The following is a 20,333-nucleotide window of genomic DNA, read 5'->3' as shown; positions in this document are numbered from 1 at the left end:
TTACGACAAGCAATTATATCAATGTCCAAATATTGAGCCTTTAATATTAACATTTTAGTGAGTAAAGTAATGTGAAAATTACATACCTTTACAGTTATACACCACTGATTTGGAAATTATGAATAAAGAATGATTCTGTTGTTTACGTCATTAATTATCCACTAACAGCAACAAGCATGGCGGTGCTTGTCATGGACAACGGCGCGTACAGCGCCAAAGTGGGGTATTCCACTGCAGTTTCTCCAAAGTAAGTCAATAATGAGAGTTTTAAAGGGTTGCTGTGTTATATGTATATTACTATGTATATAAATGTGCTGTATGACGAGATAGACCAAAGACATATAGAGTTGTTTGCCCAGAGTTTCTAAGCCACTGCCGCACTGGCACTGAAGGGATTTTCTTTATGGCATTATGCGCGGTACATTTTCTGTTACGCCCCACTTTGAAAGACGATCTTAAAAGCCTGGCCATAACGTTAAAGAGTTGTTTAAATTATTTTGAGTTAACCCCCCCCCCCCCCCCCCCCCCCAGGTGCACATGTTCTGGCGAGTCGGAATAATCTGCCATAAACGAGAAGTACAAGAAAAAATTACCGACTCTTTTAAAACTTAACTGGATCGAAACACGTCTTTTATTCAAGATTTTTACGAAGTGTGAGGATTTTCTAAAAAATGCTATTTTCAAACCTGCAATGTAATATTGCTGTTTAAAAAGTTTTATTTGTGTTCTTTTTTATTGTCAGTGTCATTTTATTGTTTTATTATCAGTGTTTTGAAAAACGTCAGATATATTCAGTAAACCACATTTATATTTTTATGGAATGTTTCATAAAAAGAATGTATTATTATTATTATTATTATTATTATTATTATTGCAGTAATTATTCTATCTTTTTATGTTGGCGGGGAAAGGGAAAAATAAGGCAGATGGAATAAATAATGCTAGCTGTATAATAATCCTCAAACTTTTCTCTTTAGCATGTTACTTGATTCTTCATACTATATATTTTTTTCTCTATGTGAATGCTTTTATACTTTATAGAATCATACCAAACTGCATTACAAAAGCAAGGAATGTAAGGACAAGGATATTCATTGGGGATCAAATTGAAGACTGCAAAGACTTGTCAGGTCTTTTCTATATTCTACCATCACAAAAGGTACTGTATACCTACCATGTTTTACATCTTTATATAGAGTTGAAATGTTCGGAAAGATTTTTTTTTAGCTGACAACAGGTATTATCATCTCAGTGTGGTTCACTGAAATCGTTATACTGTGCTTATACTGTTATACTCAGAGCGCATTCAGAACAGCCGACCAACAGATCCGCGGATCAAATAATTTTATATGGCGAACCATTACAAAGCTTGCTGCTTATTCCCAATTAGACACTGAATATATTCCCTGCATGGATAACAAGCATTCAGGTGGGTTGGCCATATTTGATCCGAGGATCTGTTAGTCCCCTGTTGAGAATGCACTCTCTAACTGTTCTTATGTCTTATGAAATAAAAATTATCCTTGAGAGAAAACAGAGTTATATCCAAATTAAGTTGCTGTTTTTGTTTGTTTTTACCAATTACAGGGTTACTTGGTTAACTGGGAGGTAGAGCATCAAATCTGGGATCATGTGTTTGGCAAGGAGTGTATGAAGGTAACTATTTTTCATTGCAGTAATTTTGTTTCGATCTGTATTTTACAGAATTAATTTTTTGTATCCCTAGACTTTGCTCATTAAAATAGATGTTTGATAGTATTTAAATTTTACCTTGCATTTTGGTTTTTGCACGGAAGGTCTGTTTTTCTTCACATTTGGCACTAAGTATTATTTAATAATAATAATAATAATAGTAATAATAAGTTTTAAAAAAATGCACTCCATGTTTGTTTCAGCACATTGTACAAAGTTAATTATGTATAGTGATAGATTGAAATTTCATATTATATAAATTAATTTTGCAATATATTTATTTCAGGTTGATTTTGATAACACAGGCCTTATTTTTACTGAGCCATATTTCAACTTTGCCTCCATTCAAGAATCTCTCAATGAAATTTTCTTTGAAGAATATGGGTTTCAGTATATTTACAGAACTAATCGTGAGTAGTGTTTCAAGCTTATCTTTCTCGAAGTCAAAGATTTATAGAGAAATTTTAATGAATTGACAGTTTAACCTTTGACATATTGTTGTAATTAAAACTTACATGCCCTAAAAAGTGAAAAATTGTTAAAGCTGATGTTTGTTTGCTATTTTAGCTGCTTTTTTAAGTCAGTACAAACACCAAAAGAGTCTTTCTGAGAAACATCTCTGCAGTCTGGTGGTCGACTCAGGATATTCATTTAGTCACATAGTTCCATATCACAATGGGAAAAAAATAAAAAGTGCAACAAAAAGGTAGGTTTTGTACAATAGAAGTCAATCCTTTACTTGGTTTAATTTGCATATAAGAATATTTACATAAAGACATCTTTGTGCATCTATGAACTCTATGACATATTTTGTGAAGATTTAAGTGAGTGCCTAAATACATGTAAAACTTATGATACGGATTGATTCTGATAATGACTGGGTACATTATTTACTCTTGTGTTTTTTGTTGCAGGACAAATGTTGGTGGAAAAATATTAACAAATCACCTGAAGGAAATTATATCATACAGGTAAGGTGAATTTTTTAGGTCGTTGTAAGTGTGGTAAAGGCTGATATGATTAGAAGTAGAACAAAAATTTTAATTTTAATTTTATGAACCACAATTTGTTCCTAATATAGGCAACTCATGGTAATGGATGAGACATATGTCATCAACCAGATGAAGGAAGATGTTTGCTATGTGTCAACACAATTTCAAAAGGATATGGATATAGCAAGGTCAGCTTAGCATTTCCTTTTTCATTTTCAACAAGATTCAGATGGGAATAATTCATAGAATGAAAATATGTATAGCTGCTAAGGAAATACCATTGCCAGTCCCTTCCTCTTTTTCAACAAAAACATTATAAAAACAAGTGATTAGATCAATTTTTTACTGGAAAGTATCGTGAACCATGATAATTGTTTAAATGTTTTTTTATATGAGAGGGCTGAAATTTAATTTTACATGCTACACAGTAGGTCTAAATGCATTTCTCAACCGTTTTTGTATGTAGATGATAAAATTTTCATATAATTGAAAAAGCTTGCCTGAAATAATACTTGCAGGAAAAAGGGGGCTGATAACACTGTCACATGTGATTACGTTCTGCCAGATTACACACACATAAAAAGAGGCTATGCTAAAACTAGAGAAGAGAGCACTGGGAAGGCAAAGGGATCAGAGCAGGTTAGTTTTTAGAAGAAAAATAAGTGTAAATAAGAATTGGTCTAATTTGCTTTACTGAATATGGATCATTTAGAATATTGAATGTTTTAGTGAGATTTTCTAGATAGCATTAACGTAAAAACTTAGATTTGTAGCTGTAATATTGACAATTGGTGTATTTTATATCTTGTGTGATTTCAGATAATACGGATGAACAATGAAAGGTTTGCTGTACCAGAGATACTCTTCCACCCATCTGATGTTGGTATTCAGGAAATGGGAATATCTGAGGCAATAAGCTATGTGGTCAAGTTAGCACCTGAAGGCAAGTTTATGATAAGGAGAGGTTTGATAATTATTCAGTATATCTGTATATGCAGAATTATTCAATACTATAAATAAGTTCTAACAACTAGGTGGAAATAATTGTTTTTGTCTTCTTTGCATGTTTCAAAATGAAAAATGCATCTAAATATCAATGATAGATGGATGTTTTACTTTTTTTTCTTATTTTTTCAGAGATGCAGCCACATTTACTCCGGAACATTGTGCTGACAGGAGGAAACTGCATGCTTCCAGGATTCAAAGACAGAGTGTAAATAATTTTAGATATAAAATCTTCTTTTTGATGGTGTATTAAATTAAAGTAATATTATAAAGTATTTTTTTATAAAAATGATTTAGAATGAAATAAGGTTTAGAATGAAAGAATTAGTTTTTTTTCTTATTTGTGAAATTGAAAATAACAGAAATTTCATGCGTTCATATCATTTACAGGTACCAAGATGTACGATCATTAACACCAGCTGATTATGAAGTGAATGTCACTCAACCAAACAAGTTAGTCTCATTCAATTGTCTTTACAAATATATTGCAAGCTAGGTGCCTCTCACCTATTAGAAGAAAATTTACTTGTGCTGTCCTTGTATCGACAATAAATTTGTGTTTTCACAATGATTTGACTAGATGTAAACAAGGTTTGTATTATGTATTCAGCTACATTTTCCTAAAGTATGAAAGGTTCTCTTTTCAACTTTTTTCAGTCCCATTACATTCAGCTGGGAGGGTGGTGCAGCACTGGCACAAGATCCTCAGTTCAAGAAAATGGTGGTAACAAAGGCAGAGTTTGAAGAACACGGACAGGAAATATGCGAGGAAAAATTTGATGTCTGATGTCAGATAAGCACATTTGTCAAATTATATTAAGTATATCTGCCCCACAGCTGATACTCATATGAAGTTTCAGTTTTTGAAAACTTCCAATTTACCATCTAATTTATTAACATACAAAGAATTTCACAGCAAAATTCAGCTATTATTGTCTTTGGTAAAGGATGATTATATTCATCTTCTTGACAATTGACATGGTTAAGACAAGGTTGGAGAGCAGGGCAGAGCTGGAGATGAGACCTTGTTGCTTTATGGTGACATCTATGAATCTGTCATTCCATAGGCTGGTTTCACAAAAGAATTGAATTCAAAAGTCAACTTCATTTCAGGAAAAATCAGCGGTAGTCGACTAAAACAATTAACTGTTGGTTTTAAAAACAGCCAATTGATTCTTTTTATAGAATAGATTCAATATTTTGTTGAAGCACACAACTATTGATTTGAGTCAAAGTGGTCTTTAAAGTGAGGTAAATTTTCAGTCTCAAGTTTTATAATTAAACAGACCCCAAACTTTTTATCAAGTTGGCCTCACAACTTGGAAGGTTGTTGACTGCTCAGTGGGTATTCATGGGGCTCATTGCATTAAGTGATCTTCCATCCTGATAAATATTATTTTAACACAGTTTAATGCAACTGTGAACAAACACGAATAGACATTCGAAACATGAAGTATATGATACTAAAAGATTGAAGATGCATTGCCACATATTGAAATGTTTTAGAATCATGTATATACAGATGGTTATTTTATAAACCAGATACATCAAATTACAATTAAGAATAAAAAGACCTTATATTGGTTATTTATCCTTTATTTATTACCTAGGTGGTAAATATCTTGCAGGCAAAGAGAAGCAGAGTATTTGCACTTTTAGTTTGTAGCAGGGCAATCAGCAGTAGCTGACCATGTCACCCCATCTTCTAGTTGGACATTAAAAATATGTCACATCCTTGGTAATACTTTTGATTGGTAAAGCCAGTAAAACAACAGCTTGAAGCCCTTAATCTCACTCTCTATCAGCACTAATTATCCGCAGGGGAAAAACGCCCTGTGAAAGTGTTGAGCAGAATTATTAATTTATTAAGACCTGTCATCCAGCAAGTGACAATTCACTCTGATGACACTTCCCATTAAACAACAGGGGGCAAATAAGGTTTGCAGAGAAAAGCAAAGAAACTGCAACTACCAAAAGGATTCAAATGCTCAATTTCTACTGTACAAGTTCCTCCTCCCCAAAGCATCAGTTTTACATGATATTACACAATTGTTGTATCTAAAAATTTTCTCTTTTTTTGTGTATAATGGTGGTTTATGCAAAGACCACTTGTTTAAATTAACAAAGAAAAATATCATAAGGTAATATTGCCTCATTCATAACATGCTAAAACCTGAAATTAATATTTTCTTTTAGTGTTAATTGACTGAATAAAATTGTATCTTTTTAAAATGTACATAATTAAGGGCGCTCAGTACGACATACTGCTCTAATAACCCCCACATAGCCACATCACTAGTAATCATATTTCAGAAAATGAATGTTATTGTACATCAAGTCAGTTTTTTTTTCATGGCAGTGTTAAATTTTTCATTTAGTTTTGAATACATCTGGCCATACAACATTCACTGGCGTAAGACTTACACTGTCATAGTAAACACGTGACTCAATAAGAATACTAACAACCATCATAAATTACACAGCAAATATCTACAATATTTCAGCAGTTAACAAAATCTGAATTTAAAATGCATTATTGGTGTGCCTATTATCTTGTTATTTAAGCACTATGTACATGTAAGTACAATTATTATTTATTTACAATTTCTTTTTAAATGAATACATTAAACACCAACCTTCTTCGACTAAAACACACATATATCAGTGAAAACCAACAAATTTTCTAACCACTTATTACAAAGACCAGTTTGCATTTTCCTTAATTTTATATGATGCCCCTCCTGTCCCGTCAAAAGTGTTATCATTAGAATTTTCCATTGTTATAAATTATCTGGCAAGGAAAAAATGTGACACATTGCACTCATCTAAATTCATCACCTGAAGATTTCAAACTTGGGAAAGACCATATGGTAAGATAAAACATTGCTGTAGCATTCAAATGTTACATATCCATGTAAACTTTATCAGACACTACATTTTGGGTGTTAAAAAGATTACAAATTAGTCATTAAAATTAGTTGAAAGATCTTCTTAAGGTTTAACTGTTAAAAAAATCAAATATACCTCTTAATCAGTATATCTGTACCAATAAAATGTTTCTGCATAATAGGAAAGTTGCTCTCACACCACTTTCATATATACACTGGATGTTGGTTTTCCTTGTATTTTGGCTGTCCACGTTTCGGTGAGATTGGTGGTTTCTTGGGAGAGGTTGGTGACCTTGAACTTCTGGCTCTAGGTGACATTTCCCCTCTCCTTTCCTTACTTTCCTGGTGCCGCCGCCTGCCTGGCGACTCACCATGGCCATTCAGTTTTATCACCGCTACTCCCTGTTTATACTGTATAACATCATTTTCCCATGGATTGCCATTAGGACTGTTGTCTATAACCCCCAGACTCTCCAGTGATCGCTCCATTTCATCTTCGTAAGTGTTGTTGTAACTGTCGTACCCAGAAGACATGGAAGCCCTGTACTCAATCTTCTGGTTGATGATCTTGGTGTGCTGAACATTTTCCTGTTCTCGATACGATGTTGATGAGGACCGTGGCATGCTGGCAGGGTGCCAAGATACCGGTCGCTCCCAAGAGTTTGACGGTTTACGTTCAATTTTATACTCAGACCGAAACTCCTTTTTCATAATGTCTGTGGTGTAAGAATTATCTCCATTTGGAGACTGTTTCTTCACAGGATATCCAACATGGATGTATGTTCCTGCTTGTGGAGAACTCCCTCCAGAGGGTTGATTATCATAGTCAGAAGGGGTCTTGGTATGACTGACCGGGAGCTCTGTTCGACCGCCATCATTTGGAGATGCGAGAGGTGGTGAAGGAGAATGGTAGTGATCATACATATATCCCTGACTGTGAGATGAATGAGAAGATACAGGGTCAACCTGCTGGACAACATGACTATGCTGCTTGACCACTTGGACCGTGAGTGCAGTCTGAAAGGACTGGTCCTCTGGACTTCGTGACTGTGACCTCTGTCCATCCTGCCCTGACCCCTCTCCCGAAATAAACCCAATGTCCCCATTGGGTTGGTTTGGTGAGTAATCAGTGAAAGTGTCATCGTGATCTTGACTCTCCCAATCGATGTCAGAACCATCATAATACGATGTGCGTGAAGTGTTTGCCATGGAGGCCCTGGACGTGAAGCCCTCTGCCAGCGAGGCACGTGATGCTGTCATGGTGTAATCTGAGCGTGTGTCGTCATCAGGGGGAACCGAGCTCTCTCGGCTAGCAGCTGCCAGTTTGTGTTTCTGAAATCTCTTCATTCTGACACTTCCCTCCAGTTTCCTGTCCGCGTTGGTGATGACGTCTGCTCTGTGGTCCTGAGAGTCACGTCTGCCTATGATTTGGTCCACACTGGGTTTAATGTCCAGCCCAAACGGTAGTTTTGGAAGCTCAGAATTGTCTTTAGGTTTGGGCGGAAGGTCCATGTTGGCTCTTCTCAATTCCTCCATACATATTTGCAAATTTTCCATCACAATGTCATCATCAAAGCCAAATTCTTTCTCTAAACTTCCTTGAAAGAATTGCACTAAGTCTTCCATCTTCATCTTTAAGATTCTTCCTGATTGAAAAGATAACAGAAACACATTCATACCATCTGCTCTGATAAGTAAAAAGTTATGCCGGTATCATAAACAAATTTCTTATTCAAAACTTCAAAATTTGAATTGTGAACTGAATATGTGGTGCATAATGCACTTGAAGTTACTTGCTTATGAACTGAATCTTTTCCCCATATTTCACAGTGAATCACTTCCAACTCATTACTGATCTTATAAGGCAGCACTTACTTTTGTGGATCTTCAGCAAACAGTATGACATGGCTACAAGAACCCGTTCTCCATCAAAGATGTATGCATCCCATAAACGCAGCACTAGTGTAAAAGGAACCTGAAAGCACAAAGTCAAATCATATAAATATGCCACCTTTAGGTCAATATAAATTTTCTTTCAATACAAATTCATAAAAAATACTTTTACACTGAAGTGGGTAATTTACTGTATTTATAAATTAAAAAGAAAATAGCATAAGGGCTCCGAAGATTAATGCGTGTGACCTAAAATTTAACTTCGCATTTGACACACATCTTTATTGCTTTTAAAAAAATATTGGTGAAAATCTGCCTTTGATTTCTAGTATTTCTGGTGTGTTGGCACCTTTAATATATATAATTTTAATACATTTTCTTATGTCTTTAAATATTTCAGTGTATTTGTGTTAGAAATGCCAAACTTAATGAATGAAACCATCACTGAAAGTGGTAGTTATTGTTTCAATATTGGGAGAAGCAGAAGAAGCAAAGAAAACAATGTATAAAAACAATCAAAGAAAACTTACTCTGTCAAGGAAGCACTGCATATACCACTTGATGGTGTAGAGAGAGACATAGAGATCATTCCGGTCCTGAAAATATAAAGATTTTAGGCTCACGTCTTGTGAACATGTGCAATTTTATAAATCAACAAGGTAGGATCCATTAAGCGTTTGAAATGTTGCAACTTATCTATGAAGTAGCATTGGTTTACCATAGATGTGTCTCTTACCAGATGTTTCTTGACCTTTGGAAGATATTTTGACAATATCTTGTCATGATGATCTTGGAATCTTTTCAACTTCGGAAAACCAGGAATAAAAATACCTAGGAAAAAAAATAAGCTAATGAATTTGGGCAAGTATAAATCACTGAGGACTACCTTTAACATTAAAACCATCCACCTATGGAGTGAGGATCCAATTGAATAGTGTGGATCTTTTTTCTCATAATTTTTTTTCCATATCACTTATTATATCTGTTATTCGGGGAAATGTAAACAATAATAAGAGTTTTTCCTTACCATGCATGCCATGTTTTCTATCAGTTAACAGAGCTGAAAGACCCCAAAAGGCATCCTGAAATATAAAGATTAACTCTTGGAACTTTTCTTCTTTCAAAAACTTTCACACCATTAATCCAACAGTTAATTTAATTATTTTGTAAGGCTGAAATTTATTTGTGGAAAAACTTAATGTATCCAAGGGCCAAGGAGCATGTGTAAACTTCATAAAGTACAATCTGTATTAGCATTTCAAAGGCATAGCAGTCAGTTTATTGGTGCAAAATACTCTATTAAATAGATTCTGTTGCCCATATTCTTTTGACATAGTCTTTAGTCATTTAATCTTCACAACAGCATTGTTAATCTAGTAATAACAGGATTAGTTAAAGAATAATTTGTCTTACAACACAGGTGTGTGTGTGTGTGTGTGTGTTTATGCATGTTTGGGTGTGCACATATATATCCACAACCAACCTCTTCATTTAAGTACATCAGTAAAAGTGCAGCTATTTGGCTCATCCCCTGGCAGTATCCGACTTCAGTGTTGTAAGTGGAGTATGCAGCTAACACATGGAATAAAGCCTGTTGCCTACAAGACAAAGAACAAAAATCTCTCTCTCTTTTTTCAAAGCATTATCTATCAAGAATGTGGGTTTATTTTGAAAAATACTATAAGTGATCAAAGTGTCATAAGTGCCTCCTGAAAAAAATAACTTTCTCAGCCTAATAGCAGAACCTAATAATTAGGTTTATAAAACTTCATTAATTTATTGTTATCTAGGATAAATTAAAGCATACTTTCATTATGCTCAATCAACACAGTCTGTATAACAATACAAGTGTCAAATGTATATTTCTGGTTCATCTATATTCCCCAACATATTGCTTACTTTACTCCATAGCGCTCCCTGAACATGATATGGTTCCTGTAAGTTCTGTTTACATCCAAATCTATCTGGCGGATATCTGGAGACCTTTTTCGAGCCCTTTCCTTCATTTTCTGTAAAAGTAGAATCGATGATAATGTGTCAAACCAAGTTTAAGTATGCAAACAACTAAATTCTTCAAATTGAAATTAAATATAAATACTAGTATGGATATTTTTATCAACTTTACATATAAAATAACAAAGAGAAGGCTTTTGATATTCAGAACCCAGAAAAGAGCTGAGCTGAATATAAATCTTCTGCCAGGATCCAAAAACATGAGGGAACACTCCAAAAAAGTAAGTTTTATAACTGATAGGTATAATATGACTTGCAATTAGAGGAAAACGGATAAGGGATAACAATCAACTTCCCTTTTAGGGAGTATTCCACACCCATAATTCACTCTTTGTTGCTGGAAATATAAATCGATTCAAACAGACTGGAGGGTGTGTCTGAACATTTTTTTTTAGTAAAAGAATTCACTTACCTCATAGACTCCTGGTTGTTCTTTCTTCAGGGCATGTACGTTCAGCAGCCTACACCACATTTCTCCCCTCAGCTTTTGTGGGATTCCTTTATAAATCCTCCGCACAAACTGAAATGATACCATTTAGACTAGATTTTGTGTCTAGAGGGTGAATCCAAAGTCACTGTGTTAAAAGATGGGTGTGGTTTTTGGAAATTCTGTAACAATATCATATTATAGTTGATATTACAGTGCTGGGGTAGCGCTAGCAATTTTTTTCACTTAGCCAAATCACCACTTTTTTGTCAATTTGTTATCCAATTGGTTTTAATTTGACTAAAATTAGTCAAATCAAGCCCTTTTTGTTTAGCAAATTTAAGTCAGTTGTAGCATTTGGCTAAATTGGCGAGTGTTAGCGCTACCCCAGCAGTGGATACTATTGTTCTATGTTTGGTTGAATATCTTCATTTCCCTGCCAACCTAATGTATTTCTCCTTACTTCTTGAATAATTTAGATTTTAAGAGACAAGCACGCATTTAAAAAACTGTAACATCAATAATGAGTATGATGGCAGGAGTTAATGTTAGACACTTAACTGAACACAGTCCCAAGGTGATGGTAAAAAATGAAAGTTCCACCCAATACAAAAAGGATTAGCATGTAATGCCATATGACCTGAAACTTCTTTGCTTTGCCTTTTTTGCAGAAAATCACTGGGGATATATCCATATAACTATAATATTCTTCCACTCTAGCAGCATGTCTCACAAAAATAACTGAACGCTGACTGATGTTATAAAACTCAAGAACAAAAGTTTTGGGTCTACTTTAACTCAACCCACCTAAATAAGCTTTTCAATTAATGAAATATTCTACCATTTTTTTTCTTTTTTTTTTTCAAAACAAAAAAAGGCTAATGCTTGATACAATTACTATGATAAAGCAATCTACCACAAATTTATTCTATAGGGAGACTAATTTCCAGCCTTAATTTTAATATCAACTTTCACTCCTAATTTCTTTTGTGAAAGCCCCTCCCCCCCCCCTCTTGTGAATATCATATCATGTATCTACTACAGGCATTGTGTAGGTCATTAACCCAACACAGCAAATGAACTACTAGTAAGTGAATACTGATCAGCTGAATGAATGTTGTGGAATAGTATATCTGACCTAAGAAGAATTCAAATAGGGTACACTCTGCTTCTAGAAAATCGGAACATCCATCATGAACATGTTGGAACTACTAAAACTCTAGATCTGAGGATTACTTTTCAGCCTATTGGTCTAATGACCTAATAAATAAGCAATTTTCTTGGGTAATTCTGAATTACTGCTAAAAGATATCAAAAGCATGTATTTCACTACTGATTAAACAGACTAAAATACACCTGGGTGCTATTTATCATCCATTTTGCTCTAACCAATGTTTCAATTCAGCACCTAAGCGCAGTATAACTGATGTACAGGTAATTTATAGTCTTATCCAAGGGCTTAGTTTTCTCAATGCTGATAAAGCTGGACTCCATCTGTATTTTAATTTTTTCAAACAAAACCAATAGAAAACGGACAATATCCTGTTATTGTATAATAAATAAAAATGTTATCTCTGCAAAAATAATTTCTATTGTACTTTAACAAAACAGCCACTGAATTTAGAATAGATAACCACCAAGTGTGTTATTTATGTTATACTAAATTTAAAATCCGAAATTAAGGTTATTGTAAATACTTAGTTTTCTTACCTTTTCTGTTCCCAGGTATTTCCTATATTTTCCTATCATTTTCAGCCATTTGGGGGTCCTTTCCAGCTCTTGCTGAAGAACCTGTCATATCAAAAACTTGTTTTTATCAAGCGTGTCAAGACATCTATTCAGAAATTCTAACTTATTCACACAAAAAAGAAAAACAAATGCATTAAATATAATGTCATCACTAACCTTTTGTTCCACAGCATCTCTCTTCCTTGGCAGCCTTTGATCACTAAAATAAAATAGAGTGATTTACATTATGGTATTATTCTTCAAGAAGAAAAAAAAATTTAAAGAGTAGAAAAGAATAAAATATAGGTTAAGTACACAATTTGGGAAAGAGGGAGAGACTGCTTATTTCACATACTAGTGGGTCTATGATGCCATTCAGAAGAGACTAACTGATATGCTGACTAAATATGGCTGAACAAACTTCAAAGCTTAATCTTCTGATGGTCTCCCTGCCTCCACACATGCCATCAAATGAATTAAATCCCAGCTCCGCAGTCAAATTGCAAGGCCCCTGCAGCGATGGCACATACGGAGGCAGGGAGGCCATCATGGAATTAGTTGCCGCTGCTTTTAAGTGAGTCGGCCATTTTTACTCCGTGGATCTGTTAGTCCGCGGATCAACTTGGTCTGAATGGTGTCTATAACAAATGTCATCCACAATCTCTTTTACACAGTTAAAATTATCACAGCCACCATACTAGTAACCTGGTTGGGGGGACAAGGTAAAGTCTTAAATCTGAACACCTGCTTTTCTGATTTCTAAAGCAATATTCAGTACAAGGCAGATGTCCAAATTGGGGGAAAAGTTCCCTGCAGGTATATTTCCCGGCTTCCAAGGAAGATCAGAGCAGCATTAACTCTCTAAGATAAACCTACCATCCATCTGCTGCCTTGATATAAGTGACTCTAAGTGTTATATATTGGCTTACCAATGGCATACACCTTCATGCTGGCCATAACTCTATAACTTGTGTGATATTAGTCTGTTCCACACAGAAGCATTTTACACACAAGCTGACTGCTTTTTATCAGTTTTGGTCTATGACTGAGATTTGACAAATTACTCACAAAGTCTGATTATGTGTTTTGTTAATTCTGAAATGAAAGTCTAATAGAGTACTGCTTGATGTGTACATGGATAAATGCAGCTTGTCTAATGCTACAAAGAAGTTTTTGTTAATAATATAAAAGGTAAAGCAACATATCATTCTGAATATTTCTTTCTGTTTAAATGATCAAAGGTTGAAATCCAGCTGCTGTTGGCTTCAAACATAATTTATAAGCATTAAATATCAACAAACAACAATTCAAACAACTTTCATGGTCAAACAGATTCATTTGATCATGAGAGAGAGAGAGTTAGTTTTCTATATTGTGTATCAATATGTCGAGATAGATAAAAAGACTGAGGAAAGTAAAGAGAGAGGAAAACTCATGCATAAAACAGATAACTTATAAGCTAATGGTTTCTCCAAGTTTTCCAAGTCTGAGCAGTAGGTATGCTAGTTAGCTTGTGTAAACACCACACAGTGCATGCTGACTTTGACATTCAAGTTTCAGGAAATGCCTGGAACTGATCCAAAAACTCTGAAATCATCTCAGTTCACTGGGACTCAGAGTATCAATCAGTTGATGTGCAGAACTACATTAACGTTGGGAATGCATATTACTATGATAGCTAACAACTGATACCGAAGTAGTTTTTCAAGCCAGTAGCATTACTGCCAAAGTTAACATACTTTTATCACTTCCATTATTATCGCAGGTGATAAAGCACAATATGTGACATTTATTGTGATTCTAAAAAAGCTCTATGATAATGTCAATTAAAACTAAATTAACAGTTATCAATAATTCTAAGGGCAAACTTGATCTCAATATCCACCCCTCGCAAAAAGGTCAAAACGGCAGAATTTTCTTTAATCTTAATAAACTGATTTCCCAACAGGTGCCCTTTGCAATAAATTCTATATCATACTGAGTCTCAGTGCAAAGCTCAGACCAGGCAACTAAATTCAAAGCCAAATGTGGCTTTCAGTAAACAGAAACAAGTATCTTTTGATAAATGTCTCAAGTGCTTTGATCGCATTCTAAGTCCCTACTTTAATTTGAAGCAGGGAAACTGGCGATACTTAATGTATAAATACAAAGTGTAAATAGCAATCTTCTTTCTGAACACAAAAATATGAAAAGGAGAAAACAGTTTAGTCGGGATTCCAATGTCCATATTCCAGTCATTTCAACAGAAATGCTGAAGCCAGAGGGCTGAAATTTGATTTCAGTCATATGCCTAGCCTAGGGCCAAGATACCTTACTCTAGACCATCACATCTACTTCAGCTCTACACACTTCTATTAGCAATCAGATACCTGGTTATATACCTGCACATAGCACAACAGGCCACTTATACCTTACTCTTGACATATCTTGCAAATGTAGCTTTCTGCACAGATTTTTTTGGCCTGCTTTTGGGTGCCATGTATTGATTGATGACTTACACTGACCCCCCTGAACAAAAAAATCAATACTACCTTGATTCTTGCGTCTTCCTCTCGTAAAGCCCAGCTTTTACATTTCAAATTAAATTACCCTTTCAAATGTACATACTGTGATCAATAGTGCTACCTCAACACTACAGGAATTATATGACTTATAGTTTAGTCATTTCCAGGAGAAAAAATCTTTTGTAGTGGACAATACGGGCCTATGTAAAGAACTGAATCATTACTGGACTGTCAGTTTTATGCAGGAGTTCATCTTCATGTGAACAAGGCAATTGGTTTAAACGTTCACATCTACATATTTCAAGGAAATTATGCTAAGGGAGAGAAAAAATACCAGTGTACTAATAAGCTAGCATGCTGAATCTCCCACAATTACTGTACTGTGATTTAATTAGTATAATATGTTCAGCAGTTCATTTTCTATGCAATCAAATACTCACTGAATAAATCCATATCTATCTGTTACATGGTACACTTCAAAGGCTGGATCTTCCCAAGGGTCAATATCTGCACCTTCCTCACGACCCTAGGAAAAAAAAAACACATCAGCTGTTATAATGTACAAAATAATCCACACCATCTAAATGTCATTTTGTTACTAGTATTTTATTTCAAAGTAGGCCATTTTTTCATCACATTTACCTCTATCTGATGAACCTTAAAAAACATATCAATTAGAATCATGCACACAAAAGTCCCAGCTTGAATACTAGTATAACATTCTTTCAAAACATTACATATTCAAGTAAACTTCTTCTTGAAGAAGAACAATTTCCATGATGAAACAACTAACATTTCAAGTCTGTTTTCTCACTGACTGTTAAATTCAAATCAGAGCTGCGAAAAGCGTCATGGCAGAAGATGAATGGTAATTATCTTTTCATCTTCTCCATTTTATAAATGTCCTTTTACTGTTGACCATTTGACATATTTCATCAAACATAAACATGTGAACAAGCTAATGCATTCATATCACAAAAGACTTTAGAACTAGAATGTAAAGTCCATTGTATTATACTGAAGTTCAGATTGTCTAGTGGAACATTTGGTCTCTCATATTCACACACATTTACCTAACTTTGCACTAGTAAATTTAAAACAATTATGATCCAAGAATTATACTGTACACATATATATAAGAATAATATATAACTAAAAAACATATGAAGCTTAGGACAAGGTTACCTGGACTTGGATATAGTATGGTTATAGTGGCTAAGGTCAAAGCACTACATGTGAGCATGAACTGTGGATTGTAATCGTGAATTCTTGATTTCATACAGGAATGATGTAAGAACCAGACTGTTACATTCCCAAGGTAGAATCAATAAGATGCAAACAGACTAATGGGCATGTGTAAGGCAACATTAAAATGAAAATCTGAGGGATCTTTACTTGAAGCTGCATTTGTATCAGAACAAAAATGTGTTTAAATCTAATGCAAAACCCTTGTTAGCAAACATGCATTCTAATTTTGCCTTAGGGATCAAAGGAAAGGGAAAAAAATCACAAGTATGACACAAAAGTCATGTTTTCCTTTTGGTTATCATATGGCATTAACAACACAAACTACTGTTTTTCCTTCTGGGTATAAGTTGAAATGGCTACATAAAGCAAAATCCCATTAAATGGAAAAGGTTATATTTCATCTGTCTACAGACTTCAATTTTTAAGCCTAGTCGTTTGCTTAAGACTTATTTTAATCTGCATCTGTTCCTGCCTAAATTTATTGAGATTAGTAAGCTGAGCCTCTCATACTAAAAGTAAAAACTATTTTGGAAATAATTCCTTTGGAGCATGAATAAATTACTAGTAGGTAGGTCTTGTATTCAGTCTTCAATAAGTAAATACAGTAAATACAGAGAGCATCATGCAGTGACAATTTCCTGTTCGTTATGACATATAAGTTTGCCAAAAAAAGATGTACTGTATGTGTATCCTTTAATCTGCCTCATGTACAATATCAATATTACAATCTATGGACTAAAAAAACGTGTTTTATACACAGAGGTACATAAATATACACAATTATACACAATTAATTAATATGCTACACTTGTTCATAACATCACACATTTATGTGATAAAATCTGTACTTAACATGCACACAACCCTCACGTTTTGCCAAATAACAAGTATGGTGCTCCAATGGATAGGTTTTATCAGAGCCTTTTTTAGATTCTGATTGCTTTTAGTCTATATTGGTCTGGGTGAGAAAGGCATTCACAATTCGAATATAAGATATCGTTTCTCTTCTGTGTATAATCTGAAATTGCTACTTGAGAAGAAATCTAATTAAGTGAAAAAGGTTATATGCCAGCTGTCCAGAGACTTCATTTTTTGAGCCTAGATGTCTAATTTTAGACTTAATTACCAAACATGTATTTCCTTTAACAAAAAATCAATTTCTACCCCTCTCCTTCTCACAATCAATGACGAAAAGTGCAGAGTGTATCATCGGCTTCTAAAATTGGCTGTAAACAGTGACAAAGTAATAAAGGTCCAAGAGATGATGAAACCACAAAGATGCTTAAAACCTACTCTGACACTGATAAAAAACATTTTATTCTAAAAACACTCTTCACGAAAGAGTCTCGATCACATGACTGACTCAATTAAATTATTTGAATTATTTTTTATAAACAATACACGAGACAATAAAATACCTACTAGTATTTCAAGTAAATTTCATTTTGCCCACCTGTCTTACAAGTATTGCAGTTTGAGTCCAATAATTCCATCACTATGTTTCACGAACTTATCATTTCTAAACGTGTAATTAATGATAATAACCCTCACATGTTTAAAAGACATGTTTACTATAAATTAAATAACCCTCATAGTAGTCACTCATTTTCCATCCATCAACCAGTTGCACCTGTTTTTTTTTTACTGAATTTCATGTCTTACCTTGTCATACTTGGCCACAATCTCTGCCCTTTCCTTCTCGGCCCTCTTGAGCAGTTCATATTCATTTAAATCTGCTGCAAGTTGGAAAAAAAGATTACAATTTGGCCAATCATGATATATTAATTAAATAACATATTTATAATGCTCATCACAATCTCAGCAAAAGCTATGAATCTCTATACATTTTATCTGTCTTCATATTGAATCACTGTATATTATATCATTCTCCACACTGAATCATTGTACATCATAACTCGTGTAATGGGTCTCCACCCAATATCTGTGCCATCTTGACAGGCCAATGTTAGATAAAATGTGGGCAATTTAATGCAATACACCACTCGAGTCTAAGATAACATTTAACGGTTCTTCACTGATACTGATAACTTTTTTGCTAATGGGACAGAGTATAGTGCTCAGCTGATATTGACTGGCAAATGTACAATAAATGACCAAAGTAACAATTATTTGGGGTATAATTCTATGTGTATCTGATTTATGGCTAGTTGGTGATCTTTCTTTTTTTTTTGGATGACACTGAATCAACCAACATTAGGTAAAATAAGTCTAGAAACTTTCAACAATAAATACCAAATTCTCTGTTATAGAAAGAACACTAGTACTGCCATAAGTATTAATCATAATCATAGATTTAAAATTATTACATCAATCAATACATTGACCATCCTTTATCTAAAACAATACAGTGACCATCTTTTATCTACTAGTATGACTCTTTGTGTACTTACTCATGGCTGCTTTTTACTTCATTCTGTGATTGGAATCTTAGGAACCCACCAACACCTGCAGGATCAACCAGTTTTTACATTATTAATCTACAGCATCTATTCTTTAAACATTGTAACTGATATTTATTATATTAGTCCTCTTTTTTATCATGCATTCCAAAGTTTATTTCGCATGTAAAATTCCATTTAAAATCTGAGATTATTTTGGCACTGGGTAACACTTTTAAGAGTGATTAACTTCTTATTCTGTCCATCTAATTTAACAGACTAAAAAGAAATAGTTTAAATAAATAAGGTGTCAAGAATATCTTATCCTCACATTGGACTATATAGGGCTGAATAATCATTATCTGTTGAAGGTTTCTGATGTTGCATATATTTATGTGATCACAATTATGCCAGGAAATGTATCATACTAATCTAGGGAAATGGATCAGCTTAATTCTTGTGTCAGTATGTGGTTGTCTTCATTTAGTCTGTTTTATTTTCTCTAAATAAGTCTTTACAATATCAATTGCATGTTATTTCAATGCACAAAATGCGTTAATACAAACAGCTAAATAATTAGACCTTATCACTAAACAGACAGAAGACAGAAATAAAATATTTCAATAAATCAGCAGAATAAGAACCTTTGCTGATTATCTGTTTGGTATAGATACACAGGTTTGCACAAATGCCAAATTACATGTATGTGAAACTGGCTATTTGCATAAACACGTCTTTGGTGTGTATAACATTTAAATCATTCTCATCCCACCCCCATTTTTTAAAATACCCTAGTACATTAATTCATCACTTCATTAAATATTTTAGAACTAAACTTTACTGAACAAACATATAACTCAACACTTGATTTTCATTCATTGTTTATCACCAGACCTATCTAATTAATAATAATGGGTAGGCTAATCGGATGCTCTTCCTCTAGCACACCTTTTCATTTTTAATACCACATAATACATGTAAATATGAAAGCTGAGCTTTTAATATTATTTGAACTAAGGACAGGCATGTTAACATCAATCAGTACTACAAAATTGCTAACCGTTCACCATCATATGTGGTATTCCACATATCACAAAATCGACGATCTTGGGGGCTGATTTGAATTATAAGATGACCATATATTACGTCAGATAAATTTTCAAAGCGATCGATTCCGAACGAAAGTGAAAACTTACTTTCTTTTGGCTTTAATTAACTTAGTTTAACCGAGACCGTCTTCGACTTCGTTGCCAATGTTGACATGGCCTGCTTACGGCCCGCCCTGTTTGTAAACTTTGCAGTTATAAACAAACAATCTTACAGATAATATAAAAGAAGGGTAATCCCAAAGTATGGAATGTCACCTGATGTACTTTTCAATGTGATCGCCATCGTACCTACCTAATTATAACATCATCAACACATCAAAATATTCCAATCACTTTACCAGGAACACCTCTCGAGTCACGTGACACCTCGAAATAAAGCGGCTTCCCGATTTTGCACACAGTTTCGAACAACAAGAGCTGCTGAAAGTAATAAGT

At 34.1% G+C, this 20,333-nt stretch overlaps 2 protein-coding genes across 2 annotated transcripts; one reads left to right on the top strand and one right to left on the bottom strand.

Moving 5' to 3' along the window:
* The first annotated feature begins 78 nt into the window (after positions 1 to 78).
* On the top strand, positions 79 to 6,121 carry LOC106164712 (actin-related protein 6). Its single transcript, XM_013542711.2, has 12 exons — positions 79 to 247; positions 1,042 to 1,159; positions 1,588 to 1,656; positions 1,979 to 2,102; positions 2,260 to 2,398; positions 2,607 to 2,663; positions 2,774 to 2,872; positions 3,203 to 3,323; positions 3,504 to 3,627; positions 3,822 to 3,897; positions 4,080 to 4,142; positions 4,347 to 6,121. The coding sequence occupies exons 1-12, from the start codon at positions 177 to 179 to the stop codon at positions 4,474 to 4,476; spliced, it is 1,191 nt and encodes a 396-aa protein (XP_013398165.1). The 5' UTR covers positions 79 to 176; the 3' UTR covers positions 4,477 to 6,121.
* On the bottom strand, positions 5,265 to 20,328 carry LOC106164711 (uncharacterized). The gene is made up of 14 exons (XM_013542710.3): positions 20,191 to 20,328; positions 18,802 to 18,856; positions 18,053 to 18,126; positions 15,583 to 15,668; positions 12,816 to 12,858; positions 12,621 to 12,701; positions 10,896 to 11,003; positions 10,370 to 10,479; positions 9,954 to 10,068; positions 9,498 to 9,552; positions 9,207 to 9,301; positions 9,001 to 9,066; positions 8,453 to 8,552; positions 5,265 to 8,223 (listed from the first exon to the last, which is right to left on the bottom strand). Exons 2-14 carry the CDS (start codon positions 18,803 to 18,805, stop codon positions 6,782 to 6,784), a joined length of 2,379 nt encoding a protein of 792 aa, XP_013398164.2. The 5' UTR covers positions 18,806 to 18,856; positions 20,191 to 20,328; the 3' UTR covers positions 5,265 to 6,781.
* Positions 20,329 to 20,333: the final 5 nt, after the last annotated feature.

The sequence above is a fragment of the Lingula anatina genome, chromosome 1, assembly GCF_051362555.1.
Source record: "Lingula anatina isolate TDL-2025a chromosome 1, LinAna3.0, whole genome shotgun sequence".
NCBI classification, from domain to species: Eukaryota; Metazoa; Brachiopoda; class Lingulata; order Lingulida; family Lingulidae; genus Lingula; species Lingula anatina.
Note: the sequence above shows the minus strand (reverse complement) of the source record. Positions and strands in the feature narration are given on the sequence as shown.

Coding starts and splice junctions, on each gene's coding strand:
- LOC106164712 (XM_013542711.2), top strand. CDS start 177: ATGGCGGTGCTTGTCATGGACAACGGCGCGTACAGCGCCAAAGTGGGG. Junction 2,664..2,773: donor AAGGAAATTATATCATACAG/GTAAGGTGAATT, acceptor TTCCTAATATAG/GCAACTCATGGTAATGGATG. Junction 3,898..4,079: donor CCAGGATTCAAAGACAGAGT/GTAAATAATTTT, acceptor TATCATTTACAG/GTACCAAGATGTACGATCAT.
- LOC106164711 (XM_013542710.3), bottom strand. Junction 15,669..18,052: donor TTGTGGCCAAGTATGACAAG/GTAAGACATGAA, acceptor TTTTTTTCCTAG/GGTCGTGAGGAAGGTGCAGA. Junction 10,480..10,895: donor AACAACCAGGAGTCTATGAG/GTAAGTGAATTC, acceptor CTACTTTTACAG/AAAATGAAGGAAAGGGCTCG.